This window comes from Meriones unguiculatus, chromosome 16, assembly GCF_030254825.1.
Source record: "Meriones unguiculatus strain TT.TT164.6M chromosome 16, Bangor_MerUng_6.1, whole genome shotgun sequence".
Classification (NCBI taxonomy): Eukaryota; Metazoa; Chordata; class Mammalia; order Rodentia; family Muridae; genus Meriones; species Meriones unguiculatus.
In genome coordinates, this window is record NC_083363.1 from 48,804,580 (window position 1) to 48,829,998 (window position 25,419).

The 25,419-nt window shown below is 38.7% G+C and overlaps 1 protein-coding gene across 4 annotated transcripts in view; it reads right to left on the reverse strand.

The window, feature by feature from the left end:
• Nucleotides 1–25,419, reverse strand: part of Adgrb3 (adhesion G protein-coupled receptor B3) — a 773,277-nt gene that overhangs the window by 393,801 nt on the left and 354,057 nt on the right. For all 4 annotated transcript variants that reach the window (XM_060369803.1, XM_060369806.1, XM_060369804.1 and 1 more), the window contains one exon: nucleotides 20,392–20,586. In XM_060369803.1, the coding sequence (XP_060225786.1) occupies nucleotides 20,392–20,586 (195 nt within the window). The remainder of the gene's footprint in view (nucleotides 1–20,391; nucleotides 20,587–25,419) is intronic.

Genomic DNA, 25,419 nt, shown 5'->3' on the forward strand with positions numbered 1-25,419 from the left:
GGCTAGGCTCATCTGAGGGAGTGGGGTACCTTGCTTTAGGTTCTAAAGCTTCCAGGATTTCCTGACCTAAGGGTTGTGGGTACAGGTCTCCAGTTTCAGGCATAGATTCCCCTGCTGAACCCCATCACTTCCTCAGACCTGGAATACTTTGAGAGCAGTCTATTGACATCATTCTCCCAAAATGTGCTTGTTTAGATGAAAACAACAAGGTCTTTAATGACAGTTTGTTTTTACTTGCTCTTCTTTTAGTCACATCTTCACAGAAACTCTGACTCATTTGAAAACGGCAGAAGGATGTTGCCCTAGAATACACTGGCTGGATATCACACTATTTTTTATTTATTTTTTTGGCTCTGCTACAAAGCAAGGTAGCTTGACCTGTAACTGTTCTTAGTAGCTTGAATAAGCAATGTTTTGATGATGCTACCAGTCTTTTCTTATTTTTTTCTTTATTATTATTTGTTACAATTTATTTACTTTGTATCCCAGCTGCAGCTCCCTCCTTCATCTCTTCCCAGTCCTACCCTTCTTCCCTCTTTCCCCCTTATGTCTGACCATTAGTCCACTGGTAGGGGATGTCCTCCTCCACTTCTATCTGACCATACACTATCAGGTCTCATAAGGACTATCTGGATCCTCTTTCTCTGTGGCCTACTTAGGCTACCTCACCAGCAGGAGGTGATGAAAGAGCCAGTCACTGAGTCCATGTCAAAGACAGCCCCTGTTCCTCTTACTAGGGAACCCACATGGAGACTGAGCGGCCCATAGGCTACATGTGAGTAGAGAGTCTAGGTCTATCTCCATGCATGGTCCTTGGTTGATTCATGGGTTTCTGCAGGACCCTCTGAGCACAGATTTTTGGCTCTGTTGGTCTCCTTATGGAGTTCCTGTCTGTTCTAGGTCTGGAACTAGAAAAGATCATCCTGAGTGAGGTAGCCAAGAAGTAGAAAGATACACAGGGTATATACTTACTGATAAGTGGATATTAGCCATATAATATAGGAAGACGCTAAATAACAAGGAGGACCCTAGAAAAGAGGCTTAATCCTCCCTCAGAAGAGCAAACAGGATGGACATCGGAAATAGAAGACAAGGAAAAGGACAAGAGTCTTCCTCAGAGGACCTCTGAAAGTCTCTACCAATCAGGGTATCAAAGCAGATGCTGAGAGTCATAGCCAAACTTTGGGCAGAGTGCAGGCAACCTTATGGAAGGAGGAGGAGATAGAAAGACCTGGAGGGTACAGTAGCTCCACAAAGAGACCAAGAGAGCTGCCAGTCTTTTGGGATAAGTTTGGGATCAAATGCTCCAATAAGGGGTATCCGCCTTTGAGATACTGAACATGTAATGGAGTACAGTGAAAGAAGGGGCTATTCAATCCTTGGGTCTTTAGGGCATATCTTAGTACTGCTTTCCCACTCTTCATTTAAAAATAAAAAGTGAAGACGTTAGTGACACCTGTTGAGCTAAATATGGTATTTTTATTATTCACCTGTAGGCAGTAGGACACAACAGTCAATATGAAAACTTGTCAACACTCAGTATGTAAATAGAAATTTATCCAATCAACACATGTAATTATTCTTAAGAAAGGGATATTAGAGAACCCCAGCTGTCCAGGGAACCAGTCACTGAGTAGACAGCGCTGCAAACAGGGTAAGGACACATCTAGTAATGCTGTTGCCCTGGGGTTCTGGGAAGCCTAGCAACAGTCATGCAATGGGAGTCACAAGCTCCTTTCCTCTACCTAGAGAAAGATCAAACATGTAATATAGCCTAAGGCACATATATGACCTGACATTCTTGTGCCATCCTGTGCCAAAAAGAGACCCGCAGCCAAGAAAAGGGGACAACAGAAAGCTTAACCCTAATACAACACATTCAGTGCATCCCTTCCTCTCAAGGCTCAGGAATCATGGCAGGAAAGGGGACAGAAAGACTGTAACAGACAGAGATAGTAGATGACTATGAGAAAAAAAGTATGCTCTGGACATAAATGAACTCACAGCAGTTGTAACAGCATGAACAAGAGCTGTGCAAACTCAAACCAGCCAAAATCCCACCATGAAGAGGGGACTTGGGTATGACTTCCCACCTGTAACCAAGTTGTTACTGGGAGGCAAGTCCATTTCCTCCAAGGGCAGAGCCCCTGGTAAGCCCCTGATAATGTACTCTAAGGGGAAGCCATATAGCCACAAATATTTGGTCAGGAGACATTAATCTTGATGGGTAAAAAAAAAAAAAATGCAAAGTTGAATGGGCAGGGAGGGGAGTACAGATCTGGAAAAGTTGGGGAAGGCAGGATGAATGTGATTAAAACAAACTGTATGAAAATTATCAAAGAACCAGTTAGAAATATTTTTAAAAATGAGTTCAGCAGCTTGGTTCAAACAACACACTCCTGTGAACCATTAAAAGATCTGAAATTTCTCCTTGGGCAACATGCCATGAAAAACAAAAGTGATAAGTGGTCCGAGAAGATAACTGGTTCTGAGAAAACCTTGTTCTGGGTCATGTTTTTTCTAGGCATATTATTCTTATACGAGGCTTATGCATATCAGCTTGTTCATTTTTATAGTAGAATGATTCTTTGGAATGCCATAGCTCACCTTATTTGAGCCTTCCTCTGTCTTTCGTCATATAAATATTTCTCTTCTTTTGACTCTTTTGTTCCTTCCTGTTACAGGTGCCCAAAGAAGCTACTGTTTATGATATACATTATCCTTGGCATCTGATAGAGTTGAGGCTAATAGGCAGAATGACAGAAAACCTTGGATGACATCAAATCTGCTTTCTATCCTGACCCAGGTCGGATTTCTCTCTCTTTTACTCTATATCTAACATAATGTTCATATGCATTGTAAAATAGGGGTTTATATCTATGTTCCCATTGTTATCTCATCACGCTTGCTGGCTTTATGCCTCCCCTCAAGGGACTGTGGCTACATGCAGCCGCAAGCAGCCGGAGGATAGAAGTTGACAGACTTAGAGGTAAACACTAGCCTTCCAGCTGTCTGCCACAATGATGATAATAAAAGTAGGAGATATTATTTTTAGGTTTAGTCTTTTTATGTTGTCTTGGATTTCTTGGATGGTTTGTGTATCAAATTTGCAGGTAAATGGTGGGATCTGGAAAAGATCATCCTGAGTGAGCTATCCCAGAAGCAGAAAGACACACACGATATGTATTCACTCATATCGACATATAATATAGGATAAACCTACTAAAACCTGCACACCTAAGGAAACTAATCAAGAGGGAGGACTTTTGCCAAAATGCTCAAACCCCATCCAGAAAGGCAAAGAGGATGGTCATCAGAAGAAGGAGAAAAGAGGGAACAAGTCAGGAGCCTGACACAGAGGACCTCTGAAAGGCTCTGCCCTGCAGACTATCAAAGCAGATGCTGAGACTTATGGCTAACCTTTGGGCAGAGTGCAGGGAATCTTATGAAAGAAATGGGAAAGAGTAAGATCTGGAGAGGAAAGGAACTCCACAAGGAGAGCAACGGAATCAAAAAATCTGAGCACAGGGGTCTTTCCTGAGACTGATACTCCAACCAAGGACCATGCATGGAGATAACCTAGGATCCCTGCACAGATGTAACCCATGGCAGTTCAGTGTCCAAGTGGGTTCCATAGTAGTAGGAACAGGGACTGTCTCTGACATGAACTGATTGGCCTGCTCTTTGATCACCTCCCCCTGAGGGGAGAGTAGCCTTACCAGGCCATAGAAGAAGACAATGCAGCCACTCCTGATGAGACCTAATAGTCTAAGATCAGAAGGAAGGAAAAGAAGACCTCCCCTATCAGTGGACTTGGGGAGGAGCATGAGTGCAGAGAGGGGAGGAAGGGAGGGATTGGGTCAGGAGAAGGGAGGGAACCACAGGGGGGATACAAAATGAATAAAGTGTAATTAATAAAGAATTTTTTAAAAAGGAGATAACTCAGCAACTAAAATTTGCTCTATGCACAAATCAGATGCAAACAGAACTTTATTTCTTTGTATTATACTGCTGTTCTCATATTAACCGAGTTCCCTCTCTGTGTGCATAGCAAAGGTGGCACTTGTCTGCTAATCTCTGCAAAACTATTTTCTTAGAAGTCTGAAGGCACTCAATCACCCTTTAAGGAGAGCTATGACAATCCTATTGTAAATGGCCCTCACTCTAACATAGCTAGCCCACTCATTTGAATGAATCAGAGAAAGTCCAAGAGAATACCAAAAGACAACACAATCAAAACTTTGGTACTTATTTTTACTTCTCCTTGGGTGACACCTTTTCTATCCTTAATTCTTCTGCTCACCATTGGCCCTTTATTCTCTATGAATTTATTCTTGAATTCATGTATCAGACTATGACTCAATGGCGCCATTTTGACTCCTCACCCAAGTTAAGGAGATAACCCAACATTACAATGCTCCAATTTAACAGGAAGCAACTGGAGAGATTTTTGACATCTCTAACCTCTAGTCTCTTTATCTTTCTTTTATATAAACATAAAGGTTGAAAATGTTAGCAAATGTAGGCCTCTGAGTTAAGCAAGACTAAACAAAGAGTGCTGCAAGCAAAGAAAGAATGTACCCTGGAGTGTGGCTGCTTGAAGGGTCAGGCATAGCCTGACTACAGTCTGATATTACAGGACATTATTAACAAGGCCCCATTTTCCTACTCAAAGAATAGACCCTGTCATCTGGCATAAGTCATGTAAACTACATGAGGTCACACATTAACTAGGTCTGGTTTCTCTTGGCACAAGTCTCCCTTAACCATCAAAACCTTTTAAAAGGAGACATTTTGCCATTCTTATGGCTGCTTCAAAACCATCATACTGCTGCTGCCAACCTTATCCTCTTGCCTAGAGGATGATTCGACACAGTAACTTTTAATCAAATCCCATTCTTTTCTCCCTAAAAATTTAAGAAGAGCAAAATAAAGAGCCATCCTTCAAATTTGGACAGGCCTCGCTGAGAACCTTGAGGGCTAGTCTTGGGGGAGAAGTAAGCACATGCCACAGGTTACCCTTCGCTATGAGACAGGCAGTCACTGTACAACTTGACATAGGAGAAGCTGCCTGGCTCACAGCTCTCACTAAAGCACAATGTTCAGAGGTATTCCTGATCCCCTGCTCTGGGATGAATTCCTTCTGATTTAAATGCTGAAGCCCTAACATGTGGGGCTCATTAATTAGACTACTTAGATATGTTTATAATAAAAAAGACTCAGGTTTAAAAAAAATTGAGTGATTACTGTAGGTCCAAGTCAGGTGTGACAGCTCTGTTTATAAAAAGAAGAAGAAGACAGAAATACCAACACGCCTGTGCATAAAGAATATACAGACTATTAAAAGATGTCACCTGAAGGCTGCTGTTTACAAGCCAAAGAAATTCAGGAACCCAAACCTGTGCTCAACAGCTTCCTCCAAACCTGAGATACATTTCTGGAACATTAGTTTTGGCAACCATATAAATAAATACAGCCTTCAATAATAATTAAAATAAAAACAAAATACAAAACCTGGAATCCTAAGAGAACCAAAGAAATCTCAATATTTCCTTAATTTTTAGGAAAAATTTGAAAGAGTAGAATTATGACAAGTTTTATTGTACTTTATTTTAATGCAAACTGAATTATTATTTAGCCACAAAGGAGATAGAAATTGAGACACCAAGATAGCTCAGTGAGTAAAGGTACTTGGCCACCAATGCCTAGAAGAATGAGTTTGATCTATAGTATCTACAGGTTGAAATGAGAGAACTAATTCTTACAAGTTTTCCACTGACCTCCACACACATGCTATAACATGCAGATGTATATATATATATATATATATATATATATATATATCACAATACAGTACAATACACACACATATCACAATACAATATACACACATGCACACACAGTTAAATAGATGAGTAATTTTAAAAACTGAAATCACATTTTTTTTTCAATGCAGTTTATTCAGGAACCTTGAACAATCATCGGACCCTGGGGAAAGCCAGCCCACAGCTTATATAGCCTCTGGGTAGCCAACCCCAGCATGCCACGTGGGCAATGCAGATAGGTTTTAAAGAAAAAGGAACTGATGATAATTATGTTAAGCAAAATAAACCAAATTTTCAAAGACAAAATTAAATGTGTTCCCTCATGTATGAAATATAAGCTATTTTTTATTTTTAAATTTTTTTATGTATTATAATTTATTCACTTTGTATTCCAGCTGTAGTACCCTCTATCACCTTCTTCTGATACCACCTACGCTCCTTCTTCTCCTCCCATGCCCCTCCCATAGTCCTCCTCCCTTCCATCTGACCCTAGCTTATAAAGTCTCATGAGGACTGGATGCATTCTTTTGGGAACAGGGGCTGTTTGTGACATGAACTCAGTGGCTGGCTCTTTGATCACCACCCCTCGACTGGGGTAGCCTTACTAGACTATATTTCTTTTTTTACTTTTTATTTTTTTATTTTAATTATAGTTTTTTTTTTTACCTTGTATCCTAGCTATAGCCCCCTCCCTCATTCCTTCCCAATCCCACCCTCCCTCCCTCATCTCCTCCCTGCCCCTCTCTAAGTCCAATGATAGGGGTGATCCTCCTCCCCTTCCATCTGACCCTAGTTTATCAGGTCTCATCAGGACTGGCTTCAATGTCCTCCTCTGTGGCCTAGCAAGGCTGCTTCTCCCTCGGGTATGGGATGGGGAGTGTCAAAGAGCCAGCCATTGAGTTCATGTCAGAAATAGCCCCTGTTTCCCTTACTAGGGAACCCACTTGGATATTGAGCTGCCATAGGCTACGTCTGAGCAGAGGTTCTAGGTTATATGTAAACATGGCCCTTGGTTGGTTTCTTAAAAGAAAAAATAATTAGAAGGGATGTTATTTGGGAAAAAGAAAGGGACAAGGGAAAAAGACAAAATTAATGAAAAGTAGACAGTGAATATTACATGTACTTTGCCTGTATGAAATGTCACAATGATTTCATTTACAAAATTAATTTGAAATGAATGTAATTATTTCAATAATTACCTGGCATTGACTAGATAATAGTTTGCACTCTATAGGTTCAAGACCGCTCTGCCTTCCTTTCTCTTCCCACCTACCTGTAGTGCCCTTTGCACTTGGAAACTTGTTACTTCCTCTCAGTCAGCAAGGACAAGTGTTACCAGACTTAAAGGCCAGGCAGAATAAGTACCTCTCTCATGACCACCTCTGGATCTCTCCTGCTATGTGTTTCTGTCACAATATTAAAATGAAAAGCACCACAACAGCCCCTTAAGATTTAAAATAACATATAGGAAGACAGAAGTTTCAGGGCCTAATTGAGGCTCATTAAGAGAAATCTATTCTCTTGTGTTAATATATATATGTATATATGTATATATATACATATATATACATAATGAATTTCTGGCTCTGGGTAGAGATTTGACATTATGATCTGCTTCAAAGACTAGAACATTCTGTTGTCTCATCACTTGAGGGTTAATTGAGCTGGGTCTACTTATCTCCAGAAGACCGCTCCTCCAGAAGTAGATCCACCTGAAGATAACAGGTGAAATAATTATTGTCTTAATGAGATAGTGTAACTTATTCCTAACCAAAGATCCTCCCATATATAACTGCTCATCAATGCTTTCCATGCTCATGTAACAGAAGAGTCTAAAAATTACAAAAGAAATTAAGATAAGCTTTTACAAAGAAGACATGCATTACCATGACAGAATAACCTCTTCTTTACTGATCTTTGAGATGGATTATTAAAAATTACCCTCCCAATTCGTCATCCTCTATTTTATCTAGTCATCTGTTACAGCCTTCTTTTTCCACATGGTTCCCAGGAACCATTCAGTGGTAATTTCTTCCTCTTCCCTTTACCTGACTCCTATTCACTTGCCAGATTGGTATGTGAACAGGGATCAGAAAGGTGGAGCCTGAAGAGGAATTACAAATAAAAAGCTAGAGAGGGTGCCTGCTCAACCATTCAAAGAATGTATAGGAAATCAAAGAAAACAATGGAACCAACTTCTCTACAGACTAGAATCTTCTACACATTGCTGCTTAAAAATTCTTGAGGCTCAGATTCAGGATGATGAGCTTTCTCAATTGAACTATCCAAAACTCCCAGTCTCTGAAGAAAGAAATTAAAGAAGTTATCAGAAGGTGGAAAGATCTTCCATGCTCATGGATTGATAGGATTAACATTGTAAAAATAGCCATATTATCAAAAGAAATGTATAGATTCAATGTAATTCCTACCAAAAGGCAAACACAATTCTTTACAGACCTTGAAAAAACAATTCTCAACTATATAAAAAAAACAAGCAAACAAACAAACAAACCATCAAACAAACAAACGAACAAAGCCTAGAATAGCTAAAAACAATCCTATACAATAAAAGATCTGGAGGTATCTCCATCCCTGATCTCAAGCTGCACTATAGAACAACAGTAATGGTACTGGCAATAGAAACAGACTTTTGGATCAATGGAATCAAATCAAAGACCCAGAAATAAACCCACACACCTATGGATACTTGATTTTTGACAGAAAAAAAAAAAAAGCCAAAACCATAAAATGGAAAATAAGTTAGCATCTTGAACAAATGGTGCTGGTCTAACTGGATGTCTACATGTAGGAAAATGCAAATAGATCTAAATGTATTACCCTGCAGAAAACTAAAGTCCAAGTGGATCAAAAACCTCAACAAAATCCAGACACACTAAATCTGTTAGAAGAAAAAGTGAGGAACAGCCTTGAATTAATTGGCACAGAAGACAACTTCCTGAACTAGAACACTGACAGCTCTGGCTCTAAGATCAACAATTAATAAATGGAAACTCAAGAAACTGAAAAAGTTCTGTAAGGCAAAAGATACTGTCAATGGAACAAAACGATAGTCAACAAACTGGGGAAAGACCTTCACCAACCCAACATCTGAAGGAGACTGACGGAGCACCAATGGAACCAACAAATCTGGGCCCAGGGGTTCCTGCAGAGATTGATGCACCAACAAAGGGCCATGCATGGAGAGGACCTAGACTCCTTGCTCAAATGTAGTCAACAGGCTGTTCAGTGTCCATGTGGGTTTCCTAGTAAGAGGAGCAGGGGCCATCCCTGATAGGGACTTTGTTGCCTCCTCTTTGATAACTTCCCGCTGGTGGGTTGGGCTTGCCAGGCAAAGAGAGAGGATGCAGGCAGTCCTGATGGGGCTGGAGTCAGTTGGTAAGAGAAGAGGTTTCCCCCTTTCTGAGGACAAGGGAAGGGGAATAGGGGGGAAGAGGGAGGGAGGATGGAACCAGGATTAGATGAAGGATGGGGCTATAATCGGGATATAAACTGAATATATTAAACTAACTAAAATAAATAAATAAGTAAATAAGCCATAAAAACTTTTTTGAGGCTCTTACCCAGTTTTTATATAGAGAAAGGTTTTTTGTTAGGCAAATAGTTTTTTCCATTTCTTCAAACTCATTCATGAATAAAACTTCTTCAAACATGTACTGGAAGAAAACTATATCCTTTACTAATCTTTTACTAGGAACACCAGGGCCTGAACAGTGAAAGATGTTTGATTTCATTTAAATCAGATTCTCTATTGCCAATATATCTCTTTGTTTAAATGATTCTGCATTGCTTCTCAGCAGTTAAAAAAATACAGCTGCAGAGATCCACAGCTAAACATTAGTCTAGCTCAGGGATTCTTGTAGAGGAGGTAGAAGAGGGGGAGGAAGGATTGAAGGAGCCAGAGAGGTGAAGAACACCACAAGAAAATCTACAACATCTGGACCTATAGGTTCTCACAGAGACTGAACCAGCAACCACAGAGCATCCATGGGATGGTTCTAGGCCCCACATACATATGAATCAGATGTACAGCTTGGTCTTCATGTGGACCATCAACAGAAGCAAAGGTTGTTTCTCACTCTATTGCCACCCTTGGACCCTTTCCCCTAAGTTGCCCCGGCTAGCTTCAGTAGAAGAAGATGCTCCCAGTCCTACTAAATATGCCAAAGTGGGGTGATCTCCGTGGCAGGTCTCCCCTTCTCTGAGAAGGGAAGGGGGTAGAAGGAGAGGAGGGGAGTATGTATGGAGAGGAGGGGAAGTTCTGAATTGCCAGGATGTAAAGTAAATAAATAAATTGATCAAGGAAAAAAAGAAAAAAAAATCTCAAGTATAAGTGACATGTCAAAGATCAGATAAATAACTGTCAAGATTATTTTTCTTAACAAAATAGAGACAACATCATGTATATGTAATAATATGGTGAGTATCACTTTGAGAATCAAATATTTCATTAAATGTTTCTGTAAATTATGTGTTTTAGGATGAGTCAAAGTAGAGAATAAAAAGATGGAAAATACTGAGGGGCACCAAGACTTGTGGTAAAGGACCCGAAAATCCTGAGGGAAGGCTAGCCCTTACAATCAAGTGAATCAAATGATCCTGCCATTTGAGGAGTTCCTGTTATACCACAGTATGTAGAGTCTTTCAATAATTTCTGTCTGTTCATGGTGATTTGAATGAGAATGGGTCAATAGGTTGTATGTTTGAGTGCTTGGTCCCCAATTGGTAGAACTCTTTGGGAAAGATTAGGTCAAAAGGCAAAGGGGTGACCATGGGGGTGTACTTTGAGGTTTCAGAAACCTATACCATTTCCAGTTAGGTCTTTCTGCCTTGTGGATAAGATATAAGCTCTTAGGTACGCTTTCAGAACCATGCCTCTCTGCCTGCTGCCATGTTCCTGACAATGATAGTCATGGGCTCTAACCTGCTGGAACTACGAGGCCCCAGAATAAATGCTTTATTTTATAATTGTATTAAGGTGTTTTGTCAGGACACTAGAAAGGGAAGACAATGTCTCAGCTAGATACTCTTATAAGCATAGCTTTCATTCAAGATTTCTCTCTTGTTTCTGGTTCATTGTCCTTAACCCCTCCCTTTTTTTCCTTTTCTCTCTCTATGTCGCCATTGCTCCCCCACCCACCATGGGATTATCTCTCAGCTCAACAGTGTTCCTTTTCTCATTAATTCATGTTATCAATTTCTGCAAACTATTTTTCTGAAAATAACATTAACTTTTAGGAATCTTGTTTATAAAGAATCAAGTCCAAATGTCTCCCTCATCTGGTGGGAGACGAGGTACAAAAACAAAACAAAAACAGAAATTTAACCTTCCCTTTGGCTATTAGACTATAGTATCAATGGATCCCAGAGTTCAGACTCCCGTAATAATTCCATGCTGGGGAAATGCAAAGGCTGAGGGTCTGGTACAATCCAACGAAGAAATTTATCTACCTACTAGAAAGAAGCTCCACACAGTTCTGACAATTTACCAGGTCACCTGGCAAGACATTCTGGAGTCACAACAAGGCTGGGTAAATGAGAGCTCAGGTCACATCTCGATCAGTTCTACTTAATTATATATTAATTAATATAATGAAGATATATTAGTATAATATATTATAATATATGAATAACACAATATATTAATATATAATATAATTATATTAATTATTATATATTGATATATATCAGTAAGCCCCCCGAAAAAGACTTGGGCGTCGCCATATTTTATTTGTTCATCTTCCCAATACAGTCATATTGCACAGCTCTCCTTTCTTTGTTCTCACTCTGCTGTTCTTTTCACTTGGCATATGGGATAGTCAGATGAGCTTGTTAGGTACTGGCAGGGCACTGGATTTTACTACAAAACTCAGAATACAAACTCTTCTTTGCTCTCACACCCCTGTCTTCTGAAACTGCACTGTCCATCCTGCAGTTTCTAACAAAGCTTAGTCTGAATTGTCAATGTTTAAACCACTGCTGTGCTTTTGACCATTCAGTCTGATCATTTATTGAGTGTTTCTGTATATTTCTTGCTTCCTGAACTTTTTCCTCATGTCCTAACACTTACATGAATACTTTATTTATTGCTGAGTTCAAGATTGTATGTTGTTAGAATTGGGACATGCTAGACTTGGTCCTAAAATTGGGACATAATGTACTTAAATATCTCTTTCCTAGGACTACAATCCAGCCTCATTCCTGCTTTTTTCCCCCAGGAACACTGAAAGCAGCTTGAGAGCAAGGTTCACCTTAAGTTTGTATTGTAAGTTAAAATACTGACAAATTAAAACAGTATTGTGTGTGCACTCTGTGGTAAATTTTGTATTTATTCTTTTTTATGTTATTTATTTATTTATTTTTCATTTTACTTTATTTTATTTTACAATTTATTCATTATATATCCCTATTGAAGCCCCTGGCCTTCAGTGTCACAACAATCTTGAAAAATACACATAAACAATATAAATTACTCGTAACTACTTAAAATGTTATGCCAATGTATTTGCTTATTAAAATGGAATTGTAACCCTCAAATCAATACAGTGTTACCATGATTGGTCGTAAACACAACCTGTGATTTTGGTTGCCAAAAGCACATGCACCCAGCTGGGGTCTAAAATGGGCATGCTTTTCTCACTCCTGATTTCACTTCTAATTCTGTGAACAGTGCCTTTTGCATGAGATATGTGTGTTTTATAAACACATACACACACTCACACGGTTTCAGTGTTTTAAGTGGCCACAGCATAGTGTGACAAAGGGCTCTCCAGTGATCTGAAGAACAAGAAGCATATAGTATGCTTTACAGTGAAAGAACTTAAATCACATGGGTTTTTACAGGAAGACAAAACAATATTACACAATCAATTCACGAAAATGTTGTCAACAGATTTTCAAAGAACCCTAATCCTGTTTGGCCATGGACAAGTGATTCAATGGCCGTTCAATGCTTGCTTGTTTTATATAATTACAAGAATAATGAAAATGAGCTGTACTTTTTAAATAAAACTTTTATACTGCACCGTCGGGTGAGGAAATGCCCAAAAATACTAAGACAGACACGAGATAATGCTAAATAAGAACTTACCCTTATACACTTTAAGGTTTCACTTGCTATGTGTTATATTTGCTGTTAAGGAGGAGACAAACTCAGTCTTCTTTACATAGGATTAAACTTGGTGTGAACATTTCCAATGGCAAAAATTTATAAATAGGGATATTTCTGTCTCTGAATTGAGACTTTGTGTGTGTGTGCATGTGTGTATGTTTGTGAGAAACCATACAAATTACCAAAATATTGCTTAAGTCATTTGTTAATTATCTGAACAAATATTCGTGTCTGTAGATTTTAGTATTTTGATCCCATAGTATATGGCTAATATCCACTTATAAGTGAATATATACCATGTGTGTCTTTCTGGTTCTGGGTTACCTCACTCAGGATGATCATTTCTAGTTCCACCTATTTGTCTGCAAATTTCATGATTTCCTGGTTTTTAATAGCTGAGTAGAATTCCAATGTGTAAATGTACCACAATTTCTGTATCCATTTGTCGGCTGAGGAACATTTAGGTTGTAGCCAAATAATAAATGATAAACATAATAAAATCAACAGAACTAAAGAAGCTAAACAACACAGAGGATTCTAGAAAAGAGGCTTAAGTCTCATTCAGAAGGGAAAACAGGATAGACACTAGAGAAGGCAGAAGACAGAGAACAGGATGGGAGCCTATCACAGATGTCCTCTAAAGGACTCCACCCTACCGGGGATTAATGCAGAGACTCACAGCCAAACTTTGGACAGAGGTCAGGGAGTCTTATGGAAGAAGGGGGATATAGAAGGAGCTGGAGGGGACAGGACCCCCACAAGGTAACCTACAAGGCCAAAAAACAGTTGGACCCAGGGGATACTTCAGAGACTGATGCATCAACCAAAGACCATACATAGAGAGGACCTAGACCCCTTGTTCAGATGTAGCCCTTAGACAGCTCAGTCTCCATGTCGGTTCCCTTTGAGACAGTCTCTGACATAAACTTAGTTGCGTGCTCCTTGATAACTTCTTCCTGGTATGACAACCTAAGCAGCCCACAAAGGAAGAACATCCAGGCAGTCTTGATGAGACGTGATAGGCTAGGGTCAGAAGGTAGGACAGGAGGGCTTCCTCCATCAGTGGACTAAAGGAGAGGGATTCCCAGGCGAGGAAGAGGAAGGAAGGTGAGACAGGGAGGAGGTGAGGGAGGTGTCATAACTGAGATCCAACGTGAATAAATTATAAATTAATAATAAAAGAAAAAAACCCAAAAAATATTCAAGTGACTACTATTCAAGTGTTATCTCTAGAGACATATTAATCTCTGAATAAGATTAAAATTCATAACCTAGCACAAACAACATTAAAGTATAATATTGTGTGTGAATACTGCATAAAATACGTTCAGAAGGTTTCAAAAGGTCAAAGGAGTGGCAAAAATTGTAATCCTGGTAAGACGTTCACGAGAAGACCTTTCAGAAGAAATTACCCTTAAGCCAAACCTTGAAGAATATATGTCAGTTTGGAAATTGTGTAGAGGCTTGAAGAAAAATAGGCTGAGGGAAAAATGCTTTTGGGAGATGGTCTATTGTTTCACAAAATGAAAAGATACTGTACCCAATAATTCCAAGACATACAAACATATATTTTTAAATTTTAGTATCTCATTAATTAAAATGTGATTTAAAGTGAAAAACAAAAAAGTATTATTGAATATGCAGCAGCTCTTAGTTTCAAAGACACAAGATGGCAATATTCATATATACGTATATTACAGAAGATGTGTATTATAGTTGGTAGCATCTCATCCAAGGTAAAGCATAATTTAACTGTCATAACCAAAGAGGGAAATACCCAGATAAAAAGAGCACAATTTTATGAGAAGTTTCATTTCTCCACATGTCACTTGATAAGGCAGGGTCTGCCTGGCCTGGACCACATTAAACCATCCTCTTTCCGAACTGGTAACATCTTGTCCAAGGTACTAATACTCACTTGAAATATTTACTTTGTTATATTGTGATGCTTCTCTCAGGTGGTAAAATTTTTTGTATTAAAAATTAAGGACTAGATGTTATATACTTTTTGATGGATGACATTAACATGCAGCTGCCAAAAAGGGAAGCAATGAAGGGCAATTAGTCCTGCTTCAGAGTTAACTGTAAAATAACTACCTATTTTAATTCAATTTGGATTGACATAGCCAAGGGATAAAGGGACTCAGCAATAATTTGCATGAAAAATCATGGAAATATAATTTATACTTAAAGATAATCAAACTATAAAGTTTGCCAAGTCCTAATTATTTTAATTTGATCAGGAGAAGCTCCATACTTTTCAGGTGCAATAAGTGTATGAGTTCTGTATTTTTCTTGCTTTTACCTTTGTTCTCAAAGGCAGAAAACTATTGCTCATGAATAATAAAAAGGACATTCATTCCAAGGACATACATTTGGATGGCTGGTGTGATAATGATATTGTAAGTAATTAAAATATATCAATAAACTCAGGAATATTTTACTTCATAATTTTATTGATTCTTCAATAGTGGAGCAATATTCTGGTTCAAGAAGTTGTTTAAACACACATCATAAAGGAAAAGTTTTAAAAAGTGACTAAAGTGTGGAAAGGTAAGTAGTACATTCAGCGGCTGCTTTTCCAGAGGAGCCAGTTTTAGCTCCCAGCACACACATTGTGACATAGCCACACATAATTCTAGCTTTAAGGTGTACTCCATCCTCTCTCTGCTTCTGGTACTGAACACAGTTGATGCACAGATGTTCATGTAGGCAAAGTAGCCGCACACACCTCCACACACACATACACTTTTTAAAAAATGGAAAAAGAAAGTATCTTATTTACCTTAAAAGCAGCAAGTTTTGCCTGAGCTGAGGGAAGTTTTGTTTGAGGGAATCCAACAACCATGATTTATATATTTCAAATACTTAATGGTAAGTTAAAAGTCGTATGGATTTTTTCTTTAAAATGTTTTCATGGATTTTTCAGGTCCTGAATTATAATTTTTAAATGAATAAAGGTAAAATTCTCATACAATGTCCTCATGGTATTTAGAAACTCAGATCAATGTAAATTTTCTTATTTTTTTATTTTTTTGTTTTGTTTTTCTTTATTTTTATTTTTTATTTTTATCAGTTACATTTTATTAACTGTGTATCCCAGCTGTATCCTGCTCCCTCATTCCCTCACAAATCCTTCCTCCCTCTCTTATCTCCTCCCTGCCCCTTTCCAAGTCCACTGATTGGGGAGGTCCTCCTCCCCTTTCATCTGACCCTGTTTTATCAGGTATCTTCAGGACTGGCTGCAAAGTCCTCCTCTGTGACCTAGCAGAACTGCTCCTCCCTTGGGGGGTGGGGAGGTCAAAGAGCCTGCCATTGAGTTCCTGTCAAAAATAGTCCCTGTTCCCCTTTATATGGGAAACCAATTGGTTACTGAGCTACCACAGGCTTCATCTGAGCAGAGAGTCTAGGTTATATCCATACATGATCCTTGGTGGAGTGTCAGACTCAGAAAAGATCCCTGTGCCCAGATATATTTGGTCCTTGTGGAGCTCCTATCTTCTCCACGTCATACAAACTCCCCCTTCTTTTGTATGGTTCCCTGCATTCTGCCGAAGGTTTGGTTATGAGTCTTAGTATCTGCTTTGATACACTGCAATGTAAATCTTCATGTATAGGTTTCCAGTCCAGATAAGCCTGTAATAGGTTATGGTGATTCCCTTTCTTCAACACATCAAATCAATCGTTTGTTCCTGTCAGACATTTCAAATAAAATGTCTGCATCTAACTCTAATAAAAAAAAATGTGACCTTTGTATACAGATTTAAGTAATCTTCCTGTGAATTTTGGCCATTGTTTCCCAATTTTAGGGTTGGAAGGGGAAGGTGATGAAAGCAACCCAAAGACAATTATTTCATTACTTTATTAGTTTTGTTGTAATTAACTCAACAAATATTTGTAGGTTCACTCTCTAATCAAAATTCTACACTAAATTTATTTTGGGTGATGAGCTGAAGCATTGCTAGGACCCAACAATTTATTTTCTTTTCTTGTGCAGAAGATTTTTCCATTGAGTGCTAAGAAAATAATGAGATGCAATAGAGCTCTGAAATTCACTGGTCTCAGATTATTTGCAAGGTAGAGACAGACCAAGGCAGTGTGAAAGCAGAGGAAATAACGTCACAAAGACAAGAACATGTAGTACATGTGGGAAGCAGTAAGAGGTTCATTTGGCTAAAGCAATGGCCTGTGAGGAAGAGCCACCTATGCCTGAACATGAGCAGCATGTAATGAATAAATCCTTAGTGTACCAGACGCCAAAGAACAGGGTTGTCACTCAAGGAGCCTGGAAGTGCTGCTGATATAACAAAACCTGTTCTAGGCTACCTAAAAGGAGAACAGTATGCAGCATGGCTACAAATTTAGATGGATATGTGAAGAAGGAACAATGGAGGGAGGTCACAGAAATAACTAGGCTGAGATGATTAGAGGCTGGCTAAGAAACAGTGAGACTACTGAAGAAAGAATGACTACAGGAGGATTTATAAGGCAACCACCACAGGAAAGGAAGACGAAGAAAATCTGAATGATGTTGTAAACTATTGGTTAGGAACTGGCAATTTTATAATGAAGAGCAGGAAATACATGAGCACTTGCATTTCAGTGTAAAATTAATGCATCCCATATTAAACCTGAGGTACCATATCATCAAAAATGCCCAGGAGAGCTCCGACAAGGCACGTGGAAGTGCTGGAGATACCATCAACCCAGTTTTACAATGAAACAAAGAAGAGAATGAGTGTATGAAAGTTAGTTTATATCAGATTATTAAATTGTTCTGAATTACAACTGTTCTGAAATATTCGAGAAACCAAAATTAATTTCTAATGAAACTGGGGGAATGAGGCTTGCTAAGCTGGCATTTGAAAAGGCGTGTAACTTTTGAGCAAGGATTAGGATAGGTTGAGGCATAAAAGGAGAATTCCAGAAGATGGAGGGTAGAGCAGGTAGCTGCAAAGATACCAGTCAAAAGAGTAAAACAGAGAGACGCACCTGCCTTTGTGAGGGAAGGAGAAAGACTATGTGCTAACACGTTTGTAAAGATGAGAAATTGTAGAGATTTTCTATCTTGTAGAGAAATGAAGAGAGGAAGAAATCAAAGAAGGATCATGTCTTGGACTATACCAAGTGACAAATGACCCAGAAAGATTGCTTTATGCGGGTCAAATAATAAATTTCCTGACCATACAATTGGTTAAAATTAAGTGAATGACTGAAGTACAAAAAGAAACAGCTCAATCAAAATGAATTTTCCAGAATTTTCTGGTGTCAGACACCTTTCATCCCAGCACTTGAGAGGCAGAGGCTCAGAGATATCTGGATTCTAGTCTATCCTGGTAGGTTCTAAGCCAAATGTAAGGCTACCTAGTTAGAGATCATCTCACCAAAATAAATAAATAAATAAATAGAAAGGGAAAGAAAATAAGAGAAATCACAATATATTTCTAATATAAATGGCTAGTCTTAAGTTTGGAACTTTAGCACTAAATCTCTCCAACCACTGTATTTTTGACAAATCAGAGACTTCTATTTGTCTGGTATTATATTCTACATGATAATTTTTCCATGAACATGTCTCAAGTTTTAAAATATGTATTTTATTGTGTTTTATGTCAAGGACATGTTTTTTTATGTCAGGGCTAACAGGAATTTTCTGAAGGGGACAGATGTATACATCGTGGTTAACTTTTTAAGAGAATAGACTATTTTTATAAGAAAAGTGCTATCTTAATAATGCTCAAATGGTTTTAATTTTCTATCCAACACCTTCTCCATTATCACTATTTGCAGGAAACCATGGCATTGGCTTGGCCTGGCTGCCTTGAGAGGCATACCTCAGTGGTTTTTCTGGTTAGGGTCCATGGCTCCTGGGGCACAATGTGTCTTCCTGTTCCTGAGAGATTGATGCACTCCCTCAGGCAGCAAAGTGTTTAGGCCACTTGTGTTTCTCTGTATGTTTCCTTGGCAGTCAAGGAAGCATGGAAACTGGACTGGACAATTGGTCTTAGACATTAATCTTGTGTACCCTCTGTAACTTGCAAACTTCATTATATCCTCACAACTACAATGGTATTGATCCTGGAAATTACCAGTATATATTGTTTCTCATAAACGTATAGAAATAATTGCTTGCAATAAAAACTGTCAGCCTCAGTTGTACTGTGGCCTGATTTATTTCCTTGCAGCCATGAGTGCGTGCAGGTGCTTATAGCCATTAAAATGGCAGGTACTGGTGGTGTGGTGTGCAACTCTGCACGGATGATTCCTTCATACATAGACTTTGCTCTGTATATGGGATCATCTTAGTAATGTTCATACCTGTATACAGATCAGCACGTTAGTGGCACTAATGCATGACTCCATTATTTAAACAACCTTTCCTTGCCTAACTCAATAGTTAATTATAGCAAAGCCCAGAAAATCACCCTACAACAAACAAACAAAAAAAAAAAAAAAAAAAGGAGAATAACAGTCCCTTCCAAATACCTCTGCCTTTTTCAAGTGAAATTTAACCAAACTCCCACATGAGGAGTAGAGTGACCGAGAATAATACCTAATCTGGCAATTCTGGCAAACTTTTATTTTAATGAGGTTTTTTTTTGTTTTTGTTTTTGTTTTTTTGTTTGTTTGGTTTTTTTTTTTTTTTGGTTTATTTTTTTAGAATTTCATTTTCTGGAAATGTGGAAATCAACCCAGCAGGAGGACATTTTAGTCTTCAGCAGAAAAGGAATTAGTCTGAAGTACACAATCAATGGTCTTGCATTTAGCATGCTGTTTTCCATGCTTTGTTTCAATGGCAAAAGCCAACGTGGGTGCGTACTTAGTTTCTATTATGGAGATAAATGATGTTTCTGTAAAGTCTTCCATGACAAGGTCAAAAGGGCTGCGAGGGGCTACTGAGTTTCTTATTTTCCTGTCTAAAATAATGCTCTCTGCCTTGTGCTTTCAGGCACTAGTTCTCGATGCTAAATATGCTTTCCGTGTTTCAAATAGAGTCCCCACACAAATGTTACACTATGTCTTCTTTCATGCTGTCCTTAATATACTTTCATTATACCTAATGTGCTTTTAATAGTCTCCTATGGCAAGATGGTGATAATAAAGATAGGAATAACATATCCACGGTACCACTTTGAATTTGAGATCATGTTTTTATTTGAAGGCTCAAAGCACTTCACACATATGATCATTTGTTCTTTCCTTGAGTTTTAATGTGAGTATTTTATGGCTAAGATACCATGGTGCAACATTCCTAAGAGGATTGAGTTCACTGCCAGAGGCCACATTATACACACTAAACTTGTTTCTATGAAGCCATGAACATTCCATCCCTCCAGTCCACCTGTCTCCAAGGTGAGTACAATGATGTTTTGGAGTGAGGGACAAATGATTATCGCATCTATACTTGGTTTGCCTTTCAGGCTTCACCTCCCTTACCTGGACACCATCAGACGCCGGGATGTAGCTTGCCCTTTTAAATGTGTCTGTCACATTTCTGAGGATTTCCACAGACACGAGAAGATCACCTGCATAGAAATTTTTCCTCTGGGTTAAGTCCAGTAGTGTCTTGGTGACCTGGGACATTCCATCCCCTGCCAGCATTCGCTGCCCCTTCGCAAGGTGCTCTTTAATCTGTACGGCCAAAAGAACAGAAAACACATCAGAACCTTCATTACTATTCCTCTACAGAGTTTCACCAAGCAACTATTTTTAAATTTGTCAGTAAACTTCAAATTAGTATTGTGGCACTTAGGATTTAAGAACGGTAAATTCTGTATCTCCTACAGTTTAACGGGTAAACAACCAAGCACGCATAAACTAATGGGAAAATCATGTAGGTCTGTCAGAATTGACAGACTTCTTGTTTTCAATTAAAATGTTCAACAAATACATTGGAGAAATATATTTTAAGTGGGAACAATTTTAATCAACTCTTACGTGTAAAAAAAACCTGGGAAGTCATTTAAAGGACATGATTGGAAATGAGAGACTATAAATGCTTTATGTTTGTTCTCAACATTAATTTTGATAATAATCTGCCTTACCATCATAGAAGGAAGTAGAGGTGCACCTCACTGGCCTGGTGCCTCTCTAGCGTGTAAGGCACTCCACACATTCCAACAAAGGAGAAATCAAAGAAAGACACATGCCTAAAATCCTACCAAGTGGGAGGTCGAGGCCGGATTGTGAATAAAGACTAGTCTGGGTTACATAGTGAGTTCCAGGCAAGCTCAGTGGACATATGATCATACTCAAATGTAAGAACAAAAAAAACTTATCACTTCAGTTTAAAAAAAATGTGGATATTTGGAGTTTATTATAATACAATAGAAAATCAGATATTATCTTCCTTGTAAAAAAAAGAAATAAAATTGTCAAAACAAACAAAATATAAATAATAAATGACAAAACAGAACCCTTTCAACAAGGGTTGTTAGCAGTAGAAGGAACTTCCGAGATAATTAATTTCAGTTAGTGTGATGGCCAGAATAACGGCTGTCCATCTCCATGTGCTGCTGATCTTATAGTGGAGAAGAGAGAAGCAGTACACACGTAAGAATGGCCAGGTATGAAAGGGAGGGGGAGCAAACAGCAAGAGAGGCTAAGCTAAGAAAAGCCAACCTCTGCCATGGCCAACACTACACCTGCAACTAAACTGACTTAAAATGACAAAATAATCAAGAAGGCAGTCACCAGAGACGTATACAAGAAAAAAATATTAAATTGTACTAGCTGTGATTATCAATTTTTAATGAAGAACATGTTATCAAATTTCCTAAGATATGCCTATCAAAGTGCTCTGGTGTTTTCTAAAAGTCAATATTTCTATAGTTACAAATTAAAAAGTGTTATTTTTATAAATCCTGCATTGCTGAGAATTGTACATTAATTTCACTTGTGTGTGTGTGTATGTGTGTGTGTGTGTGTGTGTGCATGTGGCTGCTGTTGTATATTCATGGAGGCAAGAGGAAAACTTGTAGAAGCTTGCTATCATCTTCCACCATGTGAGACCCAGCATTCAAACTCACATAATCATATGTGGTAGCACACGCCTTTACCCTCTGAGACAGCTTGCCATTCTTTACTCATGGACTGTTTCCATGGCATCACTGTTCTTATATTTGCCTAGGTGCAGTCTCAACGTCAGCTTTTATGGCATGAACCTAACATGTTCAATTACAACACACACAGACACACACAGAACTTTTTTGGTGGATATTGTGTTTTATTTTTTTTAAATTGTATTATTATTATTATTAATTACAATTTATTCATATTATATCCAGGCTGTAGCCCTCTTCTTCCTTTCCTCCCAGTCCCACCCTCCCTCCCTTCTCCCCCAATGCCTCTCCCCTAGTCCACTGATAGGGGATGTCCTCTTCCCCTACTAGCTGACCCTAGCCTATCAGGTCTCATAATGTAGCTATCAAATGGACATTGTCCCTTGGACTAGAAGTTTACTGGTATACCACAATGACACACTGTCACACTGCTGCTCTGCTCTTTGACTACTGAGAACTATTGCAACTTTCTGTTTTGGTCACATGTTCCACGATTTTCTTTTATTGTGCTCTTCCTTTATCTCCTGCAAAGCACCAAGACATTCCTTATGACTCTAAGTAGACATTAATGAATTTCTTCCCTGTGCTCTCTCTTATCTTGTACATATACCATTCTTCCCATATTGCATATTCGCCATTTGTTGTCTACTTTTCTGTCCAAATAACTGCAACATCCAGTACAGCAAAGATCCATTGGGGCAGATCCAGTTGTTATGCCCTAACTATACTTCTACAGCATGATGCAGTCATAAAAGCTTCAGAGTCAGGAGGGCCAAGGCTCTGAAGCGGACATGTTGTTACTGATAGGAGACTGGCTTTCTGTCTTTCCTATAATTTTGAAAAAAAAAAAAAAAACAAAAAAACAAACCATCTATGTAATGAAGGGCTTTAAAATCATTTTGTTGACTCAGATGCACTTACACAAACCTGAGATAATCAGCAGCACAATACAAGTAAGGTCCTTTCCTTACCATGAGTTGAGTACCTCATGGTGGGGCTCAAGACCTACAGCATCTGCACCCTTGATTTCAGTGGTCTAGTCACTCATCCTTTTCTGTTCCTCAAGAACAAAAGAGTACCTCTTTTCTCCTGGACCTTTGCAGTTGCTTTTACTTCTGTCTGAACTAGCATCCCTTTTTTTCTTGACCTTTTGAGAAAGCTCTGACTAAACTATCAGTAACGGCCAAGTATGTTCAGCTTTACCTGCCATATTCTGTTTATTTTTCTGACTGTTACAATTTTGTCATTGACATGACTTCATCAAATATTGAATGAGTCATTAGACGGATGAATGAATGATTCATGTCCTATGCTCACATCACTGTTAGATATTAGGAGTATGCTGGGAAAATTGGGAGTCATCCTATCTTATTTCTAGAAGCTGTCAACAGCAAACACTTGTATCAATAGCCTGAGCCAAACTGGTAGCATACAATAAATAATACGTGTGGCTTACAGAGATACTATAGCATGTAGACTGAAAACTGTCTGGCTCATTAGAGGAGGTTTGGAGAGTTTTGTAGGTGAATGAAGTGAATGCAACCTAGCCTGAAAGTGTCACGATTTCAGTCTTCAGTCTTATACTGGCATGTATGATTCAGGGGAGAAAAGAACTTAGATTTCTCTTCACCAGGAGCAGAAGCAACAATAGCTACCACTGTGAATGAGCTCTGACTGCCTAAATATATTATTTTACAATCTGTGCCCATGTATGCCACCGAACTTATGGATGTTTCCCCTCAAGAAGAAGCATCACAGAATTAACTTGAACCCTTAAGAATAAAACATTCAGGCATCAGTTTTCAGTAGAAACCGTTTTAGGAGCCACTGGATGGACCATCCAATCTGAGGTAGGAAAGCTAGCTTTTCTCTTCTGCGTTAGCAACACAACTAGCCTGAGTCAGTATTAAATTAGCATCACTGCCATCTGACAGCTGCTTTTAGCAGGCTTATGTGGAATGAGCTGTGCTCAGTCCAGTTCTCAGCAAACAGTGGCTCAGATCATTCTAGTTCTCACAATCGGCAGTAATTAGCATCCTTCTGAAGATGTTACTAAAAAATATTCAGAACAAATACCTTGCAATACTTGTACATGCTGTTGTAGACTATCGATAGCAGTGACACAGAGAATAAAGAGGGTTGAGAGAAGATTTATTTTCCCAGAACATGTTGAATTGAACGATGCTTTCTAGTTTATTGATTGTGAGTGCTCTGTGCAATCATTCTCAGTAAGCTTGAGATCTTCTGAGTTTTTAGAAGAGTTTTGTTCTAAAATCTATCTTGTAATTCTGATTCTGTCACTTATTATTTAGGAAGATTGGAGGAATTTCTGTTTTCTGGGATCATTTGATTTGTCTGTCAAAAGGAGGGAAAATCTCTTTGTTGTGATTGTGTTAATAGCTTGCACTTCTCCAGGATTCAATTTCCAATTCCTCTCTTCTCTTTGGTTGGATAATATATACTGCTCTAGAACTTTATGGCTTTTACATCCGTTCAGTATCTATTTCTTCCTCTGGTCTTAATTGGCCACTTATTCTAATTAGGGGTTTCAGTGACAATATAGCCCATGTTGTTATACTTTGAATAGAAAATCCCCCTTACCCACCTCATCTTGAGTATGAGATGGTTTCTAGGTCATGATGACAATTTTAAAAAGCTGAAATTTTTAGGAGATAAAAGTCAGTGGAATGTGTAGAAATGCCACTGAGAATGTGAAATGTTATTTAAAAAAGCACGAGTCAACTGATATTCTCTGCAAGAGGTTTATTAGGAGGGAGGGGGGAAGGGAGGAGCAGGACATGGGGAGAGAGAAAAGGGAAGGGGCGCTGAGAGAGAGAGAGGAGAGTAAGACAGTGTAAGAGTGAGAGAGAGTAAGAGAGAGAGAGTGTAAGAGAGAGACCACGTGTCGGGGTTGGCCCTTTAAGGGGCAAGGTAACCACGCCTTCCAGGTGTGGCCACCGGGCTGGTGACACATGATAACATCATAAGTTGCTGGGTAACCCAGGAGCAGGTTGTGTTCCAAAAAACTAACATTACGTGTTTGGAAAATCTGTTGTCAGTGGCACATTCCTGTCTGTATTCTTGAATTTCTGTTTACCACAAGATGGGCAGATTTGCTGTATCCCGTGTTCCCTGTCATAATCACGACGTTCAGCTCTCAGCAATAATGCCAGATAACCATGGTGAGAAACTGAGCCAGGAGAGTGTTTCCTCCAAAACGATGCTTCCTCTGATATTTGCCACAACATCAGGAAGCTTCATTACTTTACTAACTGTCACAAGTAATCTTTTACTCTCCCTTCCATTATTTATCCATGTTTTCTAGTCTTCCTCTCATTTCTCATTTTTGACAGATTGCCTTTTCTTCATATATACATCTCTAGGTCTCCTGATTCCTACATGC